The sequence below is a fragment of the Mercenaria mercenaria genome, chromosome 12 (assembly GCF_021730395.1).
Source record: "Mercenaria mercenaria strain notata chromosome 12, MADL_Memer_1, whole genome shotgun sequence".
NCBI classification, from domain to species: Eukaryota; Metazoa; Mollusca; class Bivalvia; order Venerida; family Veneridae; genus Mercenaria; species Mercenaria mercenaria.
Window position 1 is genome coordinate 5,745,814 of NC_069372.1, and position 17,189 is coordinate 5,763,002.

The 17,189-nt window shown below is 35.1% G+C and overlaps 1 protein-coding gene across 7 annotated transcripts in view; it reads right to left on the bottom strand.

The window, feature by feature from the left end:
* LOC123535356 (serine/threonine-protein phosphatase 6 regulatory ankyrin repeat subunit A-like) overlaps nt 1-17,189 on the bottom strand; it is a 103,018-nt gene that overhangs the window by 72,340 nt on the left and 13,489 nt on the right. For 2 of the 7 annotated variants that reach the window (XM_053519041.1, XM_053519042.1), the window contains exons 2-3: nt 15,132-15,258; nt 1,853-2,711 (exon numbers count right to left, since the gene is read on the bottom strand). In XM_053519041.1, coding sequence (XP_053375016.1) covers nt 1,853-2,711; nt 15,132-15,149 — 877 coding nt within the window. In that variant the 5' untranslated portion in view covers nt 15,150-15,258. Of the gene's footprint in view, nt 1-1,852; nt 3,160-3,209; nt 3,374-3,429; nt 3,574-15,131; nt 15,259-16,673; nt 16,693-17,189 lie in introns of those variants that run through there. The other 5 variants (XM_053519045.1, XM_053519039.1, XM_053519043.1 and 2 more) reach the window with 4 other exon arrangements.

Genomic DNA, 17,189 nt, shown 5'->3' on the forward strand with positions numbered 1-17,189 from the left:
TATGAAAACTAGTACTGGGGTCATATGAGAAGTCATGGTCGTGACCCCAATGATGCTCGAACCCACGACCACTGCATTAAGCTGTTAAACTAACCGCCTGTTAAATTTCTATTCAAGATACTAGTCTTGGTGGGTGGGAAACACTAGTATGATATTTTAATTTTACTGTAAAGATGATTTAGTGTTTATAATCCTTAACAAGTACATTTGATTTTCTAAGTTTTCTAAACTGTCGAAATCTACTGATAAAGTTAATCGACCGTTAAGTCAATCGCCTGTTAAAGTTTCGAAGAACTGGATCCAGTTGTTTGCAAATGTAAGGATCGTGCTGACATGTCTTTTTTATAACAAGTGAACATAAAAAGTTACAACTGTTGGAAACATTTCAGTGAATGTGTAAATTACGTTTTTACCCAGTTGGTTCTACACTACAAATATGTAGTTTATTGTAATTCAATTTTATTGAAATCTAATAACATGGGGTCATTTTCACGATATTAATATTTAGACGTTGTCAACTGAATTTACCTCCAAGTCAGTCTTATTTTTTATCCCATTGATAACTGGTGAGAATATTGCAAGGTCATTTAACTCCGGCGTTCCCCTGTATTGTTAGATCGTAAATTGACACGAAATTCATGCGTTTTTGCCCAAGTTTCCCGATATATATACAACGCTACTGTTGTATATGAAATATAGACGGGTACAAGTCTGCTTTGCGATTGGCTATTTACGGATTATCGTGGTCTAAAATACCTTATACATTTGTGGGGTTTTAAGATTAACTGACACATTTTAAGGAGCCTCCATGTCTGAGTGGTAAGGTCACTGACTTCCAATCACTTGACCGTCTGGGTTCAAAAACTTGTTTGGGGTGTAGAATTTTTCATGGAGGAAGCAATATTATTGAGAGAGAATATGACAACAAAAACAAAATGTGCTGCACATAGTATGTTTGCGACCAGCATGGATCCAGACCAGCCTGCGCATTTGTGCAGTCTGGTCAGGACCCATGCTGTTCGCTTTCAAAGCCTATTGCAATTAGAGAAACTGTTAGCCAACAGCATGGATCCTGACCAGACTGAGTGGATGCGCAGGCTGATCTGGATCCATGCTGGTCGCAAATGCACTATGTTGGTTTTCTCATGGTGCGGCTCATTTAATAACATCAACATCATTGTTTTGCCCTATCCAAAAAGATCATTTGATATTTGTATAATATTTAACAATTTCTAATACAAAACTGCATTCTTAACTCTTAACTTTTGCATTTCTATAAATTGTAATCACTCATTTCTTAGAAACACAATCTATTTTTTGTATTTTTTGTTACTTTTCAGAAGTAGGATGCGGTAGTGAAATGCACAAAAAAAATGTACCTTTGCCTAAGTTTGTATTTCTGAAATTTTGAAGTGCTATTGATAACACGTTGATCCTAATGTATAATAAATTTCACAAAAATGTTTCAGTAATTTTGAAGATATTTAATTTAACTAAATAGCAAATGGCAAGATAGCTGTTTTGTTCAGTATAGTTTTAAACAAACAAGCAAATTCGATGAATTGGTATCCCCCACCGAAAGGGTTTGTGGTGAGGAATTGCAAAAAATATATCCGGCAAAAAGTTAAGGATGTTACTAAGAAGCAAATAAGTCAAAATCAATTTAACAGGAAAAATGAATGGTTTTTTTTTTTCATTGGGTGGCGGCGGGGTGGGGGGGGCACGGACAATGCCATTTCAATACCCACCTCCCGATTTCATCGGCGGGGGATAAAAAATGAAAACACATTTTGACAATAAAATGTGTGAACAAGTCATCTGAAATGAAGAGAAGAAATATGTTAAAACTTACTAATATATTTCATTTCCAAGAGCGCCTGAAGCACAGAAACTGGACCATCAACCATTACAAGCAGACACAGTTCCCATAATGCACCTCTCAAACCTATATCCTCTATTCCTTCTTGAAGTAAACTTCTGATGGTAGATGTTGGTGGCCATAAGCTCTTAAACTCCACCAAGTTGCACCCATGCTTATATTCAGTGAAACTAAGCGATGCTTTCCAAAATATGTCTGAAATGACTTCCTGATTTTCATTGCCTTGTGACATGTCTGCAGTCTTCTTACCTGGTAAATGTTCTTCTAGTTTTGGCACTGTAATTTTTGACAGTCTGTTTCGTTGCGATTTGAACACATGTGAATGATACTGGCCACACTGACATTTATCATTACGAAAATTTCCTGAGAGATTATCCGATGAGGAGAGCCTGCTCCCTGCACTAGAACTATTCCGTTTGAGTCTACTTGTTAAACTTAGTTTTCTCATTGCCCAGTCTGAATTGTCATTTTCAAATCTATGCTGTCGTAATTCTGGGTTACTTATATTATGACCATATTGTAATGACGATAAAAATGATGCGCGCTTCGATTCAGATTCTACAGCCAATCTAGATGCAGGTATATTATCATGAACACCCGTGTATACTGTGTATTTCCCATCAGAGCTGGAAGACGGCACAACAATAACCGACTGAACGAAAGAACTAGTGTCAGAATCAGCAGATACCGATCTATTACGTTGTGCTGACACATCGACCGAACGAGAAAATTCTTCTTCCTGATTTATGAATTTTTGCTCTTCATCAGCATGACCAGAGGATTCCGACGCTTTTTTCGTTTTCTTTCTTGCCTTAAGCAGACCAATACGATCCTGAGGACGAAACAACGTTTCAGACATAGAATTTGGATAGTAACCTATCATTTTGAATAATTTAAAACAAAAGTCCTTATAAAAATGTTGACTCTGATCTATAAATGAAATTACATTTTCCTGAACTCTCAAAATCAAAATGTTAACAAAAATGATAGACTTGTATATAACTGCACTGGCCTGCCAACAGCAGAATAATTCTTGTTTTCATCCATGATATTAAATACTGTTCTATCTTTGGTATGCGGGTAAATTGGTGAATAATTGCTCTTTCACTGGTATTGTGGGTAAAATTATTTCGGGTGGGAAGGAAATTATTATGGGAAAGCAGTTAAATGTTCTTGGTAAGGTTCGCCCATTGTTTTTGATCAGGGTAACATGGAGGCTTGTCAGGATTGCTGAGTACATCTTGGTTGGTAGAAGCATGATGTTACAGGATCTTGTAATACTGAAAAATAATAAAAAAAAATATACCAGTATAGACAAAATGTTACTCACCAAAAGAAACATTGTATATTTACAAAATCAGATGATGCCAGTGGTGAAATAAATAAAATATCAATTCTGTGAGCACAATATTAAGGAGTATCCATTCTACACCCTAATGTGCTATAACGAAAATATCACTTGAGAACAGTAACATAATGTTCCATGAATCCTATTCAATAAGACGACTATTATTATGTCTTTGAATTTAATTAAAGACAAGACTAGTTACTTTAACAGTGAAAGTTTATAGCCAATAAATCTATTGTTTAAACTCCATGCTCTATCATTAGTCAATCTTTTTTTAAACTTCCTTATAGCTATTGTCAAAATACATTTTTAAAATATCCAATGCCTGATAACTCGCAAACAATTCTATCAGCAATGACTTAAACATATGTTTTAACAATCAAACATCTTTACTTTTATTGTGACATAGAGTCATAATGGTTTTGTTTACAATGACATCATAGATGCCAAATTTTTTTTTTTTTTACAAACACAAAATGAGGATATTGCTTGCTATTTCCCATTTTTTGGTATTTTATTATTCCAGATATCAGCAATAATTATCTGAACATTTGATTAACATTGGGGTCCATTATTTTTGGAGTATTCTCCCTTTATTGCTGAGACTCAGTAAAGTCATGTACAACATTAACCCTTAGCCTGCTGGCAGCAAGTGATTCTGCCTATGCGACCAGTGCAGACCAAGATCAGCCTGCACATCCGTGCAGTCTGATCATGGTCTGCACTGTTCGCTATTCAGTCAGTAAATTTTCAGTGAACACCCCTTCGAATATTAAATTGTATTGCCCAAATTGAATGATGGACCAGTCAATTTTAGAAATTTAGCAGGATAAGGGTTAAATCTATATAACTGTGCATATTCTCAGTTTGGACAGTCAATTTAGCTGTTTTTAACATAAAATTAAATAAAATTTCTAATGAACAAATTTTAACAACTGCTACCAAAATAATGGTAATGTTAAAATTTACTTATTACATAAAAAGTTTTTTATTTACCAGCAAAACAAATGAATGGGTGGCACTGGGGTGTGGGGAGGGAAGAGGGTTTATACTGTGGAATATGGTACATAAATATATGTATATGCTTCGCAGATTTAGATAACATTCATTTATGACTTTCATATTTTTGCTAGGCACACATACTGGTACTGTTACCATCGTACTTTCTTTATATTTCCTTATTTCATAGCCTACTCTAACCTTTAGCCTGGTAAATTTCTAAAATGGACTGGTCAGTCATTCAATAAGGCAGCAACACTTATTATTCAAATGGGTGTTCACTGAAAATTTGCGGACTGAATAGCAAACAGTGAAGACCCATGATCTGCCTGCAAAGACTTGGCCTATACTGGTCGCAAAGGCAAAATCACTTGCCGCCAGCAGGCTAAAGGTTAACCACTTCTTTACTGTTTATAAATAAATATTATTTTGTTTATACATGCTGTTATTCAAGCTTTATCATGGCTTGTGTCATATCTAGTTTTTGTAAGATAAAATAATCAAAATGGTACAAAAAGCTAAACTTGTCACAAATTTCAAATGTTTAGATAACAAATCCTGACACAAAGAATTACACAATTTTATCTCTTGATTTTATTCCAGACATCAAAATCAATTAAATGATCTATAACTTAGATTTGGTAGATCAAGCATTGAGACTAAATTCTAAGAAAATGACCAAATTATAATTTACTACGGGTAAACACACCTTAAATTAACAGACATTTATAGAAAAATGTATTTTAAAAAATTCAGCTTTCTTCGGATTCTGGGAAGGTAAATAGTTCATGTAACAATAATTTCTTCAAGTCTGAATATCATGAATATACTGGAACTTCTTACTTGAACAGTAAGTCATGATTGAATCATGAATACACTGGAACTTACTTATGAACATTCTGGAAACTTATTACTTTCAATAAAATCAGGAATACACTGGAATTTATTTCTTTCAATAAAATCAGGAACACACCGAAAACTTTTTACTTACAGCAAACTCATTGCTTACAATAAAGTGACAGAGACACTGAAAACTTTTTACTTACAGCAAACTCATTGCTTACAATAAAGTGACAGAGACACTGAAACTTTTTACTTTATACAGTAAATCAGAAACACATTGAAAACTTATTGCTTACAATAAAATCAGGAATACATAGGAAGTTCTTACTTACGATAAAATCACAAATATACTGAAAACTTATTTTACATGCAGATAAATCACCCTTGTTTTATTGCACAAACTGATGCTATGTCATATAATTGTAATTATTATAATACATGTGGGCAACTTATCTCAGATTGAGATAACTCAAGTGCTTTGATCCTATCTCTGAAACTGCATGTTCCCATTTTTAATCATTTCAAGTACTGACCATTCTCATGTTTATCCTAGTGTCACATAAACAAGGGAGTCAAGTTACTTTTCATAAAACAATTTACATTTGTATTTTCTATTATTAAAACAGGCTTTGTATAATTCAGCAACAATTAGTGAGACGTGACTTATCTGCTATCTTCAGCGTTAACTGCAGTTTTGTTATGAGCTAAAAGTACAGACACGCCTGGATGCATAAAGTTGATCTTAAGACTATTAAATATGTCCCTGTTTGCAACACACTAAAGTTTGATATAGAAGAAGTTTACCTGAAAATGATATTATATAACAAGAGCTGTCCATAAGACAGCGCGCTCCACTATTAGGGGATTTGACAGTAAAATGAATATATGTCTGAATAAGAGACCTCTACTTTAAAAGGAAGATACACCAAGGGGCATAACTCCATCAAATACACAAATCTGAGTTATCAGAATTGTTACAACACATGCAGATGATGTTGATAAAGATATATTTTGAGTTTCAAGTCATTATCTTATATAGTACCAAAGTTATGACCAGAAAACGAAGTTTGTAAAAAATTTAAGTATAAAAGGTGCATAATTCGGTCAAAAATACATATCAGAGTTATCTGGATTGTTACCACACATGCAGATGATGATGATAAAGATACATTTTAAGTTTCAAGTCTTTATCTTATATTGCATTAAAGTAGTATCCAGAAAGCGAAGATTGCAAACAAGTTTAAGTACAAAAGGGGCATAATTCTGTCAAAAACACAATTAGAGTTATGGGGTATGTAACCACACATGCAGATGATTATAAACAAATAGTTTTAATTTCAAGTCATTATCTTTTAAAGTACCAAAGATATGTCTTTAAACGAAGCTTTCGAAACAATTTAACATGAAAATAATTCAAAGTATAACTCCTTGGTGACCTTGACCTTAGGTATAATGGGCCCAGCCCCTACACACACTTTGTTTGTATGCTGGACAATGTTTATGTGAATTTACAGTATGATATAAGCAAAAGTAACAAAGATATGACAGAAAAACAAAGATTGCCAAAAAACTTTAACCTTAAAAATAACCTAAGTATAAGACCTTGGTGACCTTGACCTAGGGTATAATGGACCCAGTCCCTATACATACTTTGTTTGCATGCTGGACAATGTTTATGTAAAGTTACAGTAAGATATAAGCAATAGTAACAAAGATATGACAGAAGAATGAAGGTTGCTGAAAAACTTTAACCTTAAAAATAACCTAAGTATAACAGCTTGGTGACCTTGACCTTGGGTATAAGGGGCTAAGCCCATACACATACATTGTTTGTATACTGGACAATGTTTATGTGAAGTTACAATAAGATATAAGCAATAGTAACAAAGACATGACAGATAAAAAAAGGTTGCCAAAAAACTTTAACCAACAAGGGTCACGCCGACGCCGACACTGACACCGACGCCGACGCAAGTAGTATAGCACGCTATTCTCCGAATAGTGGAGCTAAAAAACAAAAAAAAACACCTTAAATAATACTAATTTATGATGTTGACAAAATACTGTAAAAGCAGAAATGTTTGCGAGAGTTAAATTTTCGCTATATTCGCGAGGTCCTTCACCTAGCAAACATTAATCCTTGCATAAATATTAACCATTAGTATAATTCAAATCATTATAATTAAACAAACCTTCCTCAACATATTAAATGGATACAGCCATATTTACAAAAAAACAAGAGCTGTCTCCATAGGATGACACATGCCCCCGATGGCACTTTGAATGAATAGTTATGGCCGATGTTAGAGTTTAGGACCTTTGACCTACGGAGCTGGGTCTTGCGCGTGACACGTCGTCTTATTGTGCCACACATTCATGTGTAGTTATTTTAAAATCCATGCATGAATGACAAAGATATGGACCGGACACGCCCATCAATGCACTATCATGAAAAATGACCTAAGTGTGACCTTGACCTTTGAGCTACGTACCTGGGTCTTGCGCGCGACACGTCATCTTACTGTGGTTCACATTCATGCCAAGTTATTTGAAAATCCATCCATGGATGACAAAGATATGGACCGGACACGCCCATCAATGCACTATCCTTTAACGTCAAAGTGTGACCTTGACCTTTGAGCTACCGACCTGGGTCTTGCGCACGACACGTCATCTTACTGTGGTACACATTCATGCCAAGTTATTTGAAAATCCATCCATGGATGACAAAGATATGGACTGGACACGCCCATCAATGCACTATCCTTTAACGTCTAAGTGTGACCTTGACCTTTGAGCTACGGATCTGGGTCTTGCGCGCGACAAGTCGTCTTACTGTGGTACACATTCATGCCAAGTTATTTGAAAATCCATCCATCGATGACAAAGATATGGACCGGACACGCCCATCAATGCACTATCCTTTAACGTCTAAGTGTGACCTTGACCTTTGAGCTACGGACCTGGGTCTTGCGCGCGACACGTCGTCTTACTGTGGTACACATTCATGCCAAGTTATTTGAAAATCCATCCATCGATGACAATGATATGGACCGGACACGAAAATTGCGGACAGACTGACAGACCGACAGACAGGCCGACAGACGGTTCAAAAACTATATGCCTCCCTTCGGGGGCATAAAAATCAAACATGTTCTGTTATTTTTTTGTGTTTTCAGCTATAGGATACTATAATTTTAAGATGAAGAGCACACACAAAAGTTTGATTTTGAAGCCATTTGTTTTTGCAGCGTGTTTAATTAAACAATGACATTTAAACTCATAATTCTACAATAAAATTTGTTACAGAGTTGCGGGTTTACAGGTAATTAAAGGTGTTAAAACTAAAACATCCATGCAATTAACATCCATTCTCATCCATCAGAGGTTCGTCAAAATCCCGAGACGAACCTCTGATTTATTTCCATCGTTTACTTGGTGAGCATGCGCACTCGTAATTACTATCGGGAGTGGTTTCAGCCAATCATTGTTCGCCATTATTTGGAACTCCGAATTGAAACTTCAAAAAATATGTAAACAAGATACTTGCTTACGATGGATAAAGGCTGTATTCCATGATTGTGATAAATAAAGATTTATTCCTGTAATTCGACGTTAAGAGATTTACATCAAGAAATAATAATATTCGTCGTAAATGGACATCGTATTCCCTCGATAATATTGAAAGGACGCGGTCATGCTTTTCACGGACGATTTTGATTGGTTCGCTACGATTTGTCGCGAAACGACGCTGATTGGCTAAAACGTTTTACCTGTAATGTAACCAAACCATAAATATCGGCGAAATGTGCCAGAGGTTCATCCGGGGAACCACGGTAGACCTCTGGTATGCGAGAATGTTAACATCCGATCAGTAGACATTTAAAGTTAAACATATCTGTCTATTATGATGTGTAAGTTTTATGGACACCGAGTTTTCAAAAAGCCAAAACAAACATAATAACCTTTTATTATAATTTCGAGCATATAAAACCTTGCGACCATACTCAATATTTCAAATTTGCGAAATGCTGACTCAGCAAACGTATGTGCTTTTACAGTACCGGTAACCTAATCTTCACATGAATTAATAAAGAAATTATATATTCAAACTGTAATTTAATAGTTGAATAAAACTTTATAGCTGAACAAAATCACTGTTAAATTGTAACTGAGACACAAAGGAATTACAACAAAGAGAATGCAACCTAAGTGATAATAACCAGAGCTATCACTAAAGGTGATTAATGTACCCCCCTGCACACACTGACACAGTAAATTGCTATTTGATGCACACAAGATTGCATAATTATGTGGACTAAACAATAATGAAGACCAGGAAGAGGGAAACACATCAAAGACACCAGTTAAATATTAATTTTGTGGACTGTATGTATATAGACTCTATGTATATAGCACAGTAACAAATAAAACAAAGTCACATATAACTATGCAGAATATTTATCTAAAAGAATGTTACATGCACCATGCACAACTAGGGTTGGTACTGATCACTTGTGTGAAGTTTCATTAAATTGTGTGCAAGGGTTCAGAAGATTAGGCATGCACAAGATTACATAATTATGCAGACTGTATGTATATAGTAGTCACCGTGCAGAATTTTTTTCTGAAAGAACCTAACATGCACCATGCACAATTAGGGTTACTACTGATCACTTGTTTTAAGTTTCATTAAATTGTGTGCTTGGGTTCAGGAGATTAGGTGTGCACAAAATTGCATATGCAGACTATGTATATAGTATTGTAACAAAAATCAAAGTCCCATAACTCTGCAAAAAAAATTCTGAAAGAACCTTACATGCATCACGACAATTACTGTTGTTACTGATCACTTGTGTGAAGTTTCATTAAATTGTGTCAAAGGGATGACGAGAGTTGGTGCACACAAGATTGTGTCTACGGACGGACAGTCAGACAGACAGACAACCTGAAATATATTTTTGTTTATCATTATTATACCAAATACTGTAAAATCATTTAATTTCGTGGGCATGAAATTTCGTGGTTTTGGTCAAAACGTCTATTTCGTGGGGATGTGAATTCGTGGATTTCAACTTTTGAACATAAAATCAATGGGAATTTCATTTGTTCGTGGGGATTAAGTTTCGTGGATTGACTCAGCAACGAAATCCACGAAAATTAGTCCCCCACGAAAATTAATGATTTCACAGTACCCATGACTTTATATGGACAGCCAAATTATTATCACATTTTGTGGACATGCTCATGCAGCGATCTCAGGTAATCAAATAGCCTTATAGCATACTAGTTTTTTGTTGTTTCTTTTTAAGAAGTAAAAGTATACGAGAACTGTGATTTTATCCTCAACATCCATGAAGAAGAAGCAGTTTTAAAGGGGCTCAACTCTGGATGAAGTCAGGCTAAACATACAAAACAGTACTTAGAGCCATAGGTTGATATTTGATGTAAAATGTGTTAAGTAGAAAGTACAGCTAACTTTCAGCTATATTTTAGAAAGTACACCTGAATTTCTATCATATAATATCAAAACAAGAGCTCATAGAACACAAAATGCCCCCCTTGATGCATTCAGTAATTTCACAAGGAACAGAAATTATTTGGTCACTGTATATAAAAGTGCTACTGCTCTGGGTCAATGTGACCTATTGACCTCAAAATCAATAGGGGTCATATGCTGATCATGATCAACCTCCCTAATAAGTTTCTTGATCCTAGGCCCAAGCGTTCTCAAGTTATTGTCTGGAAATAGTTTAACTGTTCCAGGTCAATGTGACCTTGGCCTTAATCCTACTGACCTCAAAATCAATAAGGGTCATCTGCTGGTCATGACCATCCTCCCTATCAACTTTCATGATCCTAGGCCCAAGCGTTCTTGAGTTATCATCCGGAAACCGTTTAACTGTTCCGGGTCACTGTGACCTTGAAATTTGACCTACAGATCTCAAAATCAATAGGCCTGGGGTCATCTGCTGGTTATGACCAACCTCCTTACCAAACTTTCATGATCCCAGGCCCAAGCGTTCTTGAGTTATCATCCAGAAACTCATTGGTCTACATACCAACCAATAGACCGACCGATGTGGGTTCGAAACCTCATTTGGGGCGTAGAATTCTTCATGTGAGGAAGCCATCCAGCTGGCTTACGGAAGGTCGGTGGTTTCTACCCAGGTGCCCGCTCGTGATGAAATTGTGCACGGAGGGGCACCTGGGGTCTTCCTCCACCATTAAAGCTGGAAAGTCGCCATATGACCTAAAAGTGTGTCGGTGCGACAATAAACCCAACAAAATAAACAAATAAATAGACCGACCGACAGACATCTGCAAAACAATATACCCCTCCTTCTTTGAAGGGGGCATAATAACCTAAATTTCTGCTATATTATAGAAAGTACAACTAACATTCTGCTATACAGTAGAAAGTACAGCTAAAATTTTGCTGTATTTTACAAAGACAATCTAAATTTCTGCTGTATTAAAGAAAGTACAACTAAATATCTGCTATATTATAGAAAAAACAATTATAGTTCTGCTATATATAGAAAAAACACCAAAATTACTGCTGTGTTATAGAAAGTACACCTAAAATTATGCTATATTATAAACAAGAGCACTGCCTATGGTGCCATCGCTCGTCTGTAAGTGCTGGTCAGTATGTAAGAAAAGTGTTATGGTTCAAAATTTCTAAGAACAATAGGGCCTTAATTCTGACAAAATGCAGGTCAGAGTTATGGTTCTTGGCCTACTTAGTCACCTAATTATGATAAACAAGTGTGCCAAGTTTCAAAGCTATATAGCTCTTATATTTTTGAGAAAAGGCGGACCTAAACAAACATTTTAACCAACACCGACGATCAAATGACAACAATACCTGATAGATTTTTTTTCAAAAATCAGACGAGCTAAAAATTCACCCAAAGTTCTGAAATATTACAGAAAGTACACCTAAATTTCTGCTCTTTTATATTAAATGTTTACTGTTTGATTAACGCTTCTGAGTTTTTCTACATGTTTTAAAGTACAGCTTTCCTCAATAAGTACTGCCTTATCTCACTGATTTGGGATGTTTCAATTACTGACGAATGGTAGAATATCTAAACTTTAGCCTGCTAAATTTCTAAAATGGACTGGTCCATCTTTCAGTGTGGGCAATACCATTTATCATTTGAAGGGGTATTCATTGAAAATTTACTGACTGAATAGCGAACAGTGCAGACCATGATCAGCCTGCACAGATGTGCAGGCTGATCTTGGTCTGCACCGGTCGCAAAGGCAAAGGCAGAATCACTCACCGCCAGCAGGCTAAAGGTTAACATACCCCCATGTAGATCTAGAGGCATGTTGCTTAAAATACTAACTATGAAATCAAACATTAAAGGGATAGACATGATAACACAGTTGTTTATCAAGTTCATTACTGATATCAAAAATGTTTGGTGAATGATATCCATTGAAGCCAGGGAAAGACTCGACACAGTTAACTATTGGTCTAATTCGCTGCCTGTACTGTTACATGAACATTAAACACTACAAAATATTTGATGAGATCATATAATAGTTTAAAGTCAAAAATGTTACAAGACAAATGTTATGTTAAAGCCACAATAAAACCAGCTTTTGGTAAAATAGTTCAATACTAGACAGTATAAAAATGTGCAGCTTTTAAATTGTTAAGTAAAAGAGGTGGGTCTCACCAATCTTCTTTCTACTGTAAAATCACTTAATTTTGCTGGTAAGAAATTTCTTGGTTTGGATAAAACAGCTTCTTCATGGGGATAGGATTTTGTGGATTTCAACTTCTAAACATAACAGGAATAAATTTTGTGAAAAGACTCAACTGTAAAATCCGCAAAAATTATTACCCCAAGAATGTTAATGATTTCATTAAGTATTGATAAATTTGACCTGACTTTCTTTTCAATACAAACATTTGCAATTCTACTAATCCACCGACAATTTTTGACAGTGACGTCATTTTGACAACAAACTATAAATAACCACAGTATATCCCCAAATGGATGTATACCTGTAATAGATAGAAATATGTTCTTATCGTATCAGAAATTCTAAGTAAGGTATAGTCCAGTGGATGTTTTGGTTACTTGTCACGCAGGCAATGTAAGTTCGAAACCAGTGGTAGGCGATGTATATTTTATGTAATTTTTTGTAGCAAAAATATTGTTTGAAAGACCAGTTACATTTGCTTCCTTGATTTGGAAAAAATATTGGTTTTATATGTTTCTTTTTGTAATTTTCAATTCATCTTCAATCATTTATTATAGTATAAAGTATATCAAATGTTAATGCAACATATGCCTGTCTCACCGTCAGTCTATTGTGTTTTAGAATAGATATTACTTTCTCGTTATTCTCCAAATGCTCGTTACTGTAACAGTTAAAAACGTGTTCATAGCCATTTTAGCCATTTTATTTGGAGTGAAATAACGAACGTTTTCTACACAATTTATTCTGTACGCATAATTTGTGATGCACTAGAAAATCAAGATAACTATATAGTTGGATAAAAAAATATCGTGCAGGAAAAAAGGTTCCACCAACCGGATTCGAACTCGGTATTTTTCGGTTACTACGACAGCGCCGTTATCCTCTGGGCCACGTATCCATGCAGACTATACGTAAAGAAACATAATCATAATCAAGTACAATATAAGGTAAACATTGGAAAGTAAACACAATATGACGTCACTGTCAGGTATCCCTGGTCGGATAGTACTGCTGTGGATACACATTATAATGCTCGTCTGTGTATAATACACACCCACAATTTCAAGATGGTACCAGATGTCAAAAATGTGCATTATACATGGGTCTCTATGGCATTTGAGCTTAATGTCAAAATTAAAAGCAGCCTTAATAAGTAGGTAAGCCGGATATTCAAATGATTATGCAGAGGCTGCATTTCCATTTATAATACTGCAGATTGGGTATAATTCATCAGCGTTTTATTTTTGCTTGTACTGGCAAACAATGCAATATCCAATTTAAAACATTTGTGTGTATGAAACAGCAATTTCTCCAAAAATATTATCATCTACAAGGAGACAATTGTTAGCATCAAGACTACATCTCTTGTCTGTTAAATTGTTAAATTAAAGTTAAACAACAATAACCCAGTCTACTTATTCAATAATATATACTGTGAATCCTTGTGAATAACAATGAAAGGTAATAAATATAGAGGTAATATAACAACATTTTCAAAGCAGAGTATGACTAGTTAGTCATGGGAATAGGTTGTGCATGTGCTACACGAATGTCAGAATTCTCAATTTCCCTAACATATCAGAATTCTCAATTTCCCTAGCATATCAGAATTCTAAATTTCTCTAGCATATCAGAATTCTCAATTTCCCTAGCATATAAGAATTCTCAATTTTCTAGAATAAAAATATTAGAAGTCTCAATATCCTAGAATAAAAATATCAGAGCTCTCAATATCCCTAGCATATCAGAATTCTCAATTTCCCTAGCATATCAGAATTCTCAATATCCCTAGCATATCAGAACCCTCAATTTCCCTAGCATATCAGAATTCTCAATTTTCCTAGCATATCAGAACTCTCAATTTCCTTAGCATATAAGAATTCTCAATTTCCCTAGCATATAAAAATTCTCAATTTCTCTAGCATATCAGAATTCTCAATTTCCTAGCATATCAGAATTCTCAATTTCCTGGGATAAAAATATCAGAGCTCTCAATATCCCTAGCATATCAGAATTCTCAATTTCCCTAGCATATCAGAATTCTCAATTTCCTAGAATATCAGAATTCTCAATTTCACTAGCATATCAGAATTCTCAATTTCCTAGCCTATCAGAATTCTCAATTTTGTAAAATAAAAATATCAGAATTCTCAATATTCTAATAAAGGAATATCAGAAGTCTCAATTTCTTGTCATCAGTTTGCTCAAACAGATAGAAGGTTAGGTTGTTCCTACCTGTTGATTTCTAAAGAAGGCCTAACAAAAAATAGAAATAAAATTAACTTTTTAAATCTAAAAATCTAAAAACAGTTTCAAGTTAGTTACATGTTTACTTACCAGAAATTTTCCAGGCATGCTGGAATTTGTCTCCTGATTTATATAAACTGTTGAACTGTTAATAAATCCAGTTAGATTTTTAAAGATGAAATGTCAACTTTATTTCTACTTTATGTGCAGCTGTTCCCTGAAAATAAATGAACAATATATTTATTATAATCAACTAAAACACGAGTTTACAGGTAACATGTCTGTCAACCTTATTTTTCAGTCCATATCAACATCTTGTTGTATCTTCAGATTAAAAAATAAAAGACAGAAAATTGTGCCAAACTACTAGAAATGACCTATTTCCACAGAAATACCAGTAACTGTAAAGAAGTGGCTAAGGCCTGAGCAGTTTGCCTAGAGGTCTGGTAATCAATATATCAATACTTGGTTGGGCTGAGTATTATTAGTACAAGTATCCTATTCCCAAAATATGTCAGTACTCAGGTTTTGCATCAGTACTGAGTACTTTCCTAAAATATACAGCTCTAACGAGTATTTTTTTCCAGTACTCATTAACCTTTACCCTGCTAAATTTCTAAAACAGATTTTGTCCATCATTCAATTTGGGCAGTTTTGTTTGTTTTGGGTTTAACGCCATTTTTCAACAGCATTTCCCCTTCAGTTATGTAACGGCGGAATTTGGGCAGTACCACTTTCCCTTACAGAAATATTATAGTTTGCCGCAAACACTTGCTGCGATCATGCTGCGAACACTTTTGATACAATTGCTATAATAGTTCGCGGGATGTTCGTTTGGTGTTCACTTTTCACATGCAAATTAGTTTTGCCGCGAACAAGTTGCTGCAAACTTCCCGCGAACAAGTAGCTCTGAACTTCCCGCGAACAAGTTGCCGCGAACATCCCGCGAACTAGTTGCCGCGATCATCCCGCGAACTAGTTGCCGCGATCATCCCGCGAACTAGTTGCCGCGAACATCCTGCGAACTAGTTGCTGCGAACATCCCGCGAACTAGTTGCTGCGAACATCCCGCGAACTAGTTGCTGCGAACATGCCGCGAACTAGCTGAAAACCATCTCTACAGAAATTGTGTACAATAAAGCATGTACAGAAAAAGTGCAAAAACAAATAAATTAGTAGGAATCAGGGATATAAATTTATTGAATAAACTTCAACACTGACTGAGGTTGTAACAAATTCAAATTGTCAATGTCTGAACTTTTTCATATCATATTTGGAGCATTTTAAACAAAGTTTTAATGATAAAACATATATATATGTTTGAATTTTAACTATTACTTGTCATTTCAATAACATTGTCTGAGTGCATGTATTCATTTCATCCCAATGTTTTTCTTCACACTACTTATAAGTTATATGTATTACTACAAATCTGTCATTGTTTTACATGTTAATTATCAGACTTATGAAGCTAAGAAATTGTCAAAATAAGCTATAGCTAGTTTTATATTTCTTTCTAGATAATCCGATACAGCTCTGCAAAAGGTTAAGCATATCTATTTCATTTTCAAAATTCCTTATGTTTACTGAGATATATAAGTATAGATATTAAACATAAATTTTCTGACTTACCACAAAAAAGTATATATTCCTATTAGCCTCTGAGAATCACTTATGAAAACTGTCTGTAATGCACACAGATTTCCTTCTAAACAAGTCCAGAATATCTGGTTGTAATTAACTTATCAGACTCCTAATTGACCTACAATTACCTGCTCTTATAAAAGCTCTTCAGTAACAGTTTACCAAAAGATTATAATCTTTTAAGTTCTTCTCGCGAACATGCCGCGATCATTGGTCTTCCTGCGAATATCTCGCGAACTAGTATCAAACCAATCGCGGCATGATCGCGGCAGCAGCGAATATCCCGCGAATACTTCCTGCGAATAGGTATGTTCGCGGCATGTTCGCAGCATGTTCGCAGCTTTCTGACCATTTCGTAAGGGCTATTATTTAACAGGATGTTCTCTGGAAATTTACTGATGGAATTGGTCTGCACTGGTCGCAAAGCCACCAGCAGGCTAAAGATTAAAATTATTTAAGTAGTACTGAACATTTTGGGCATACTTTTTTGAATAGATTTTATTC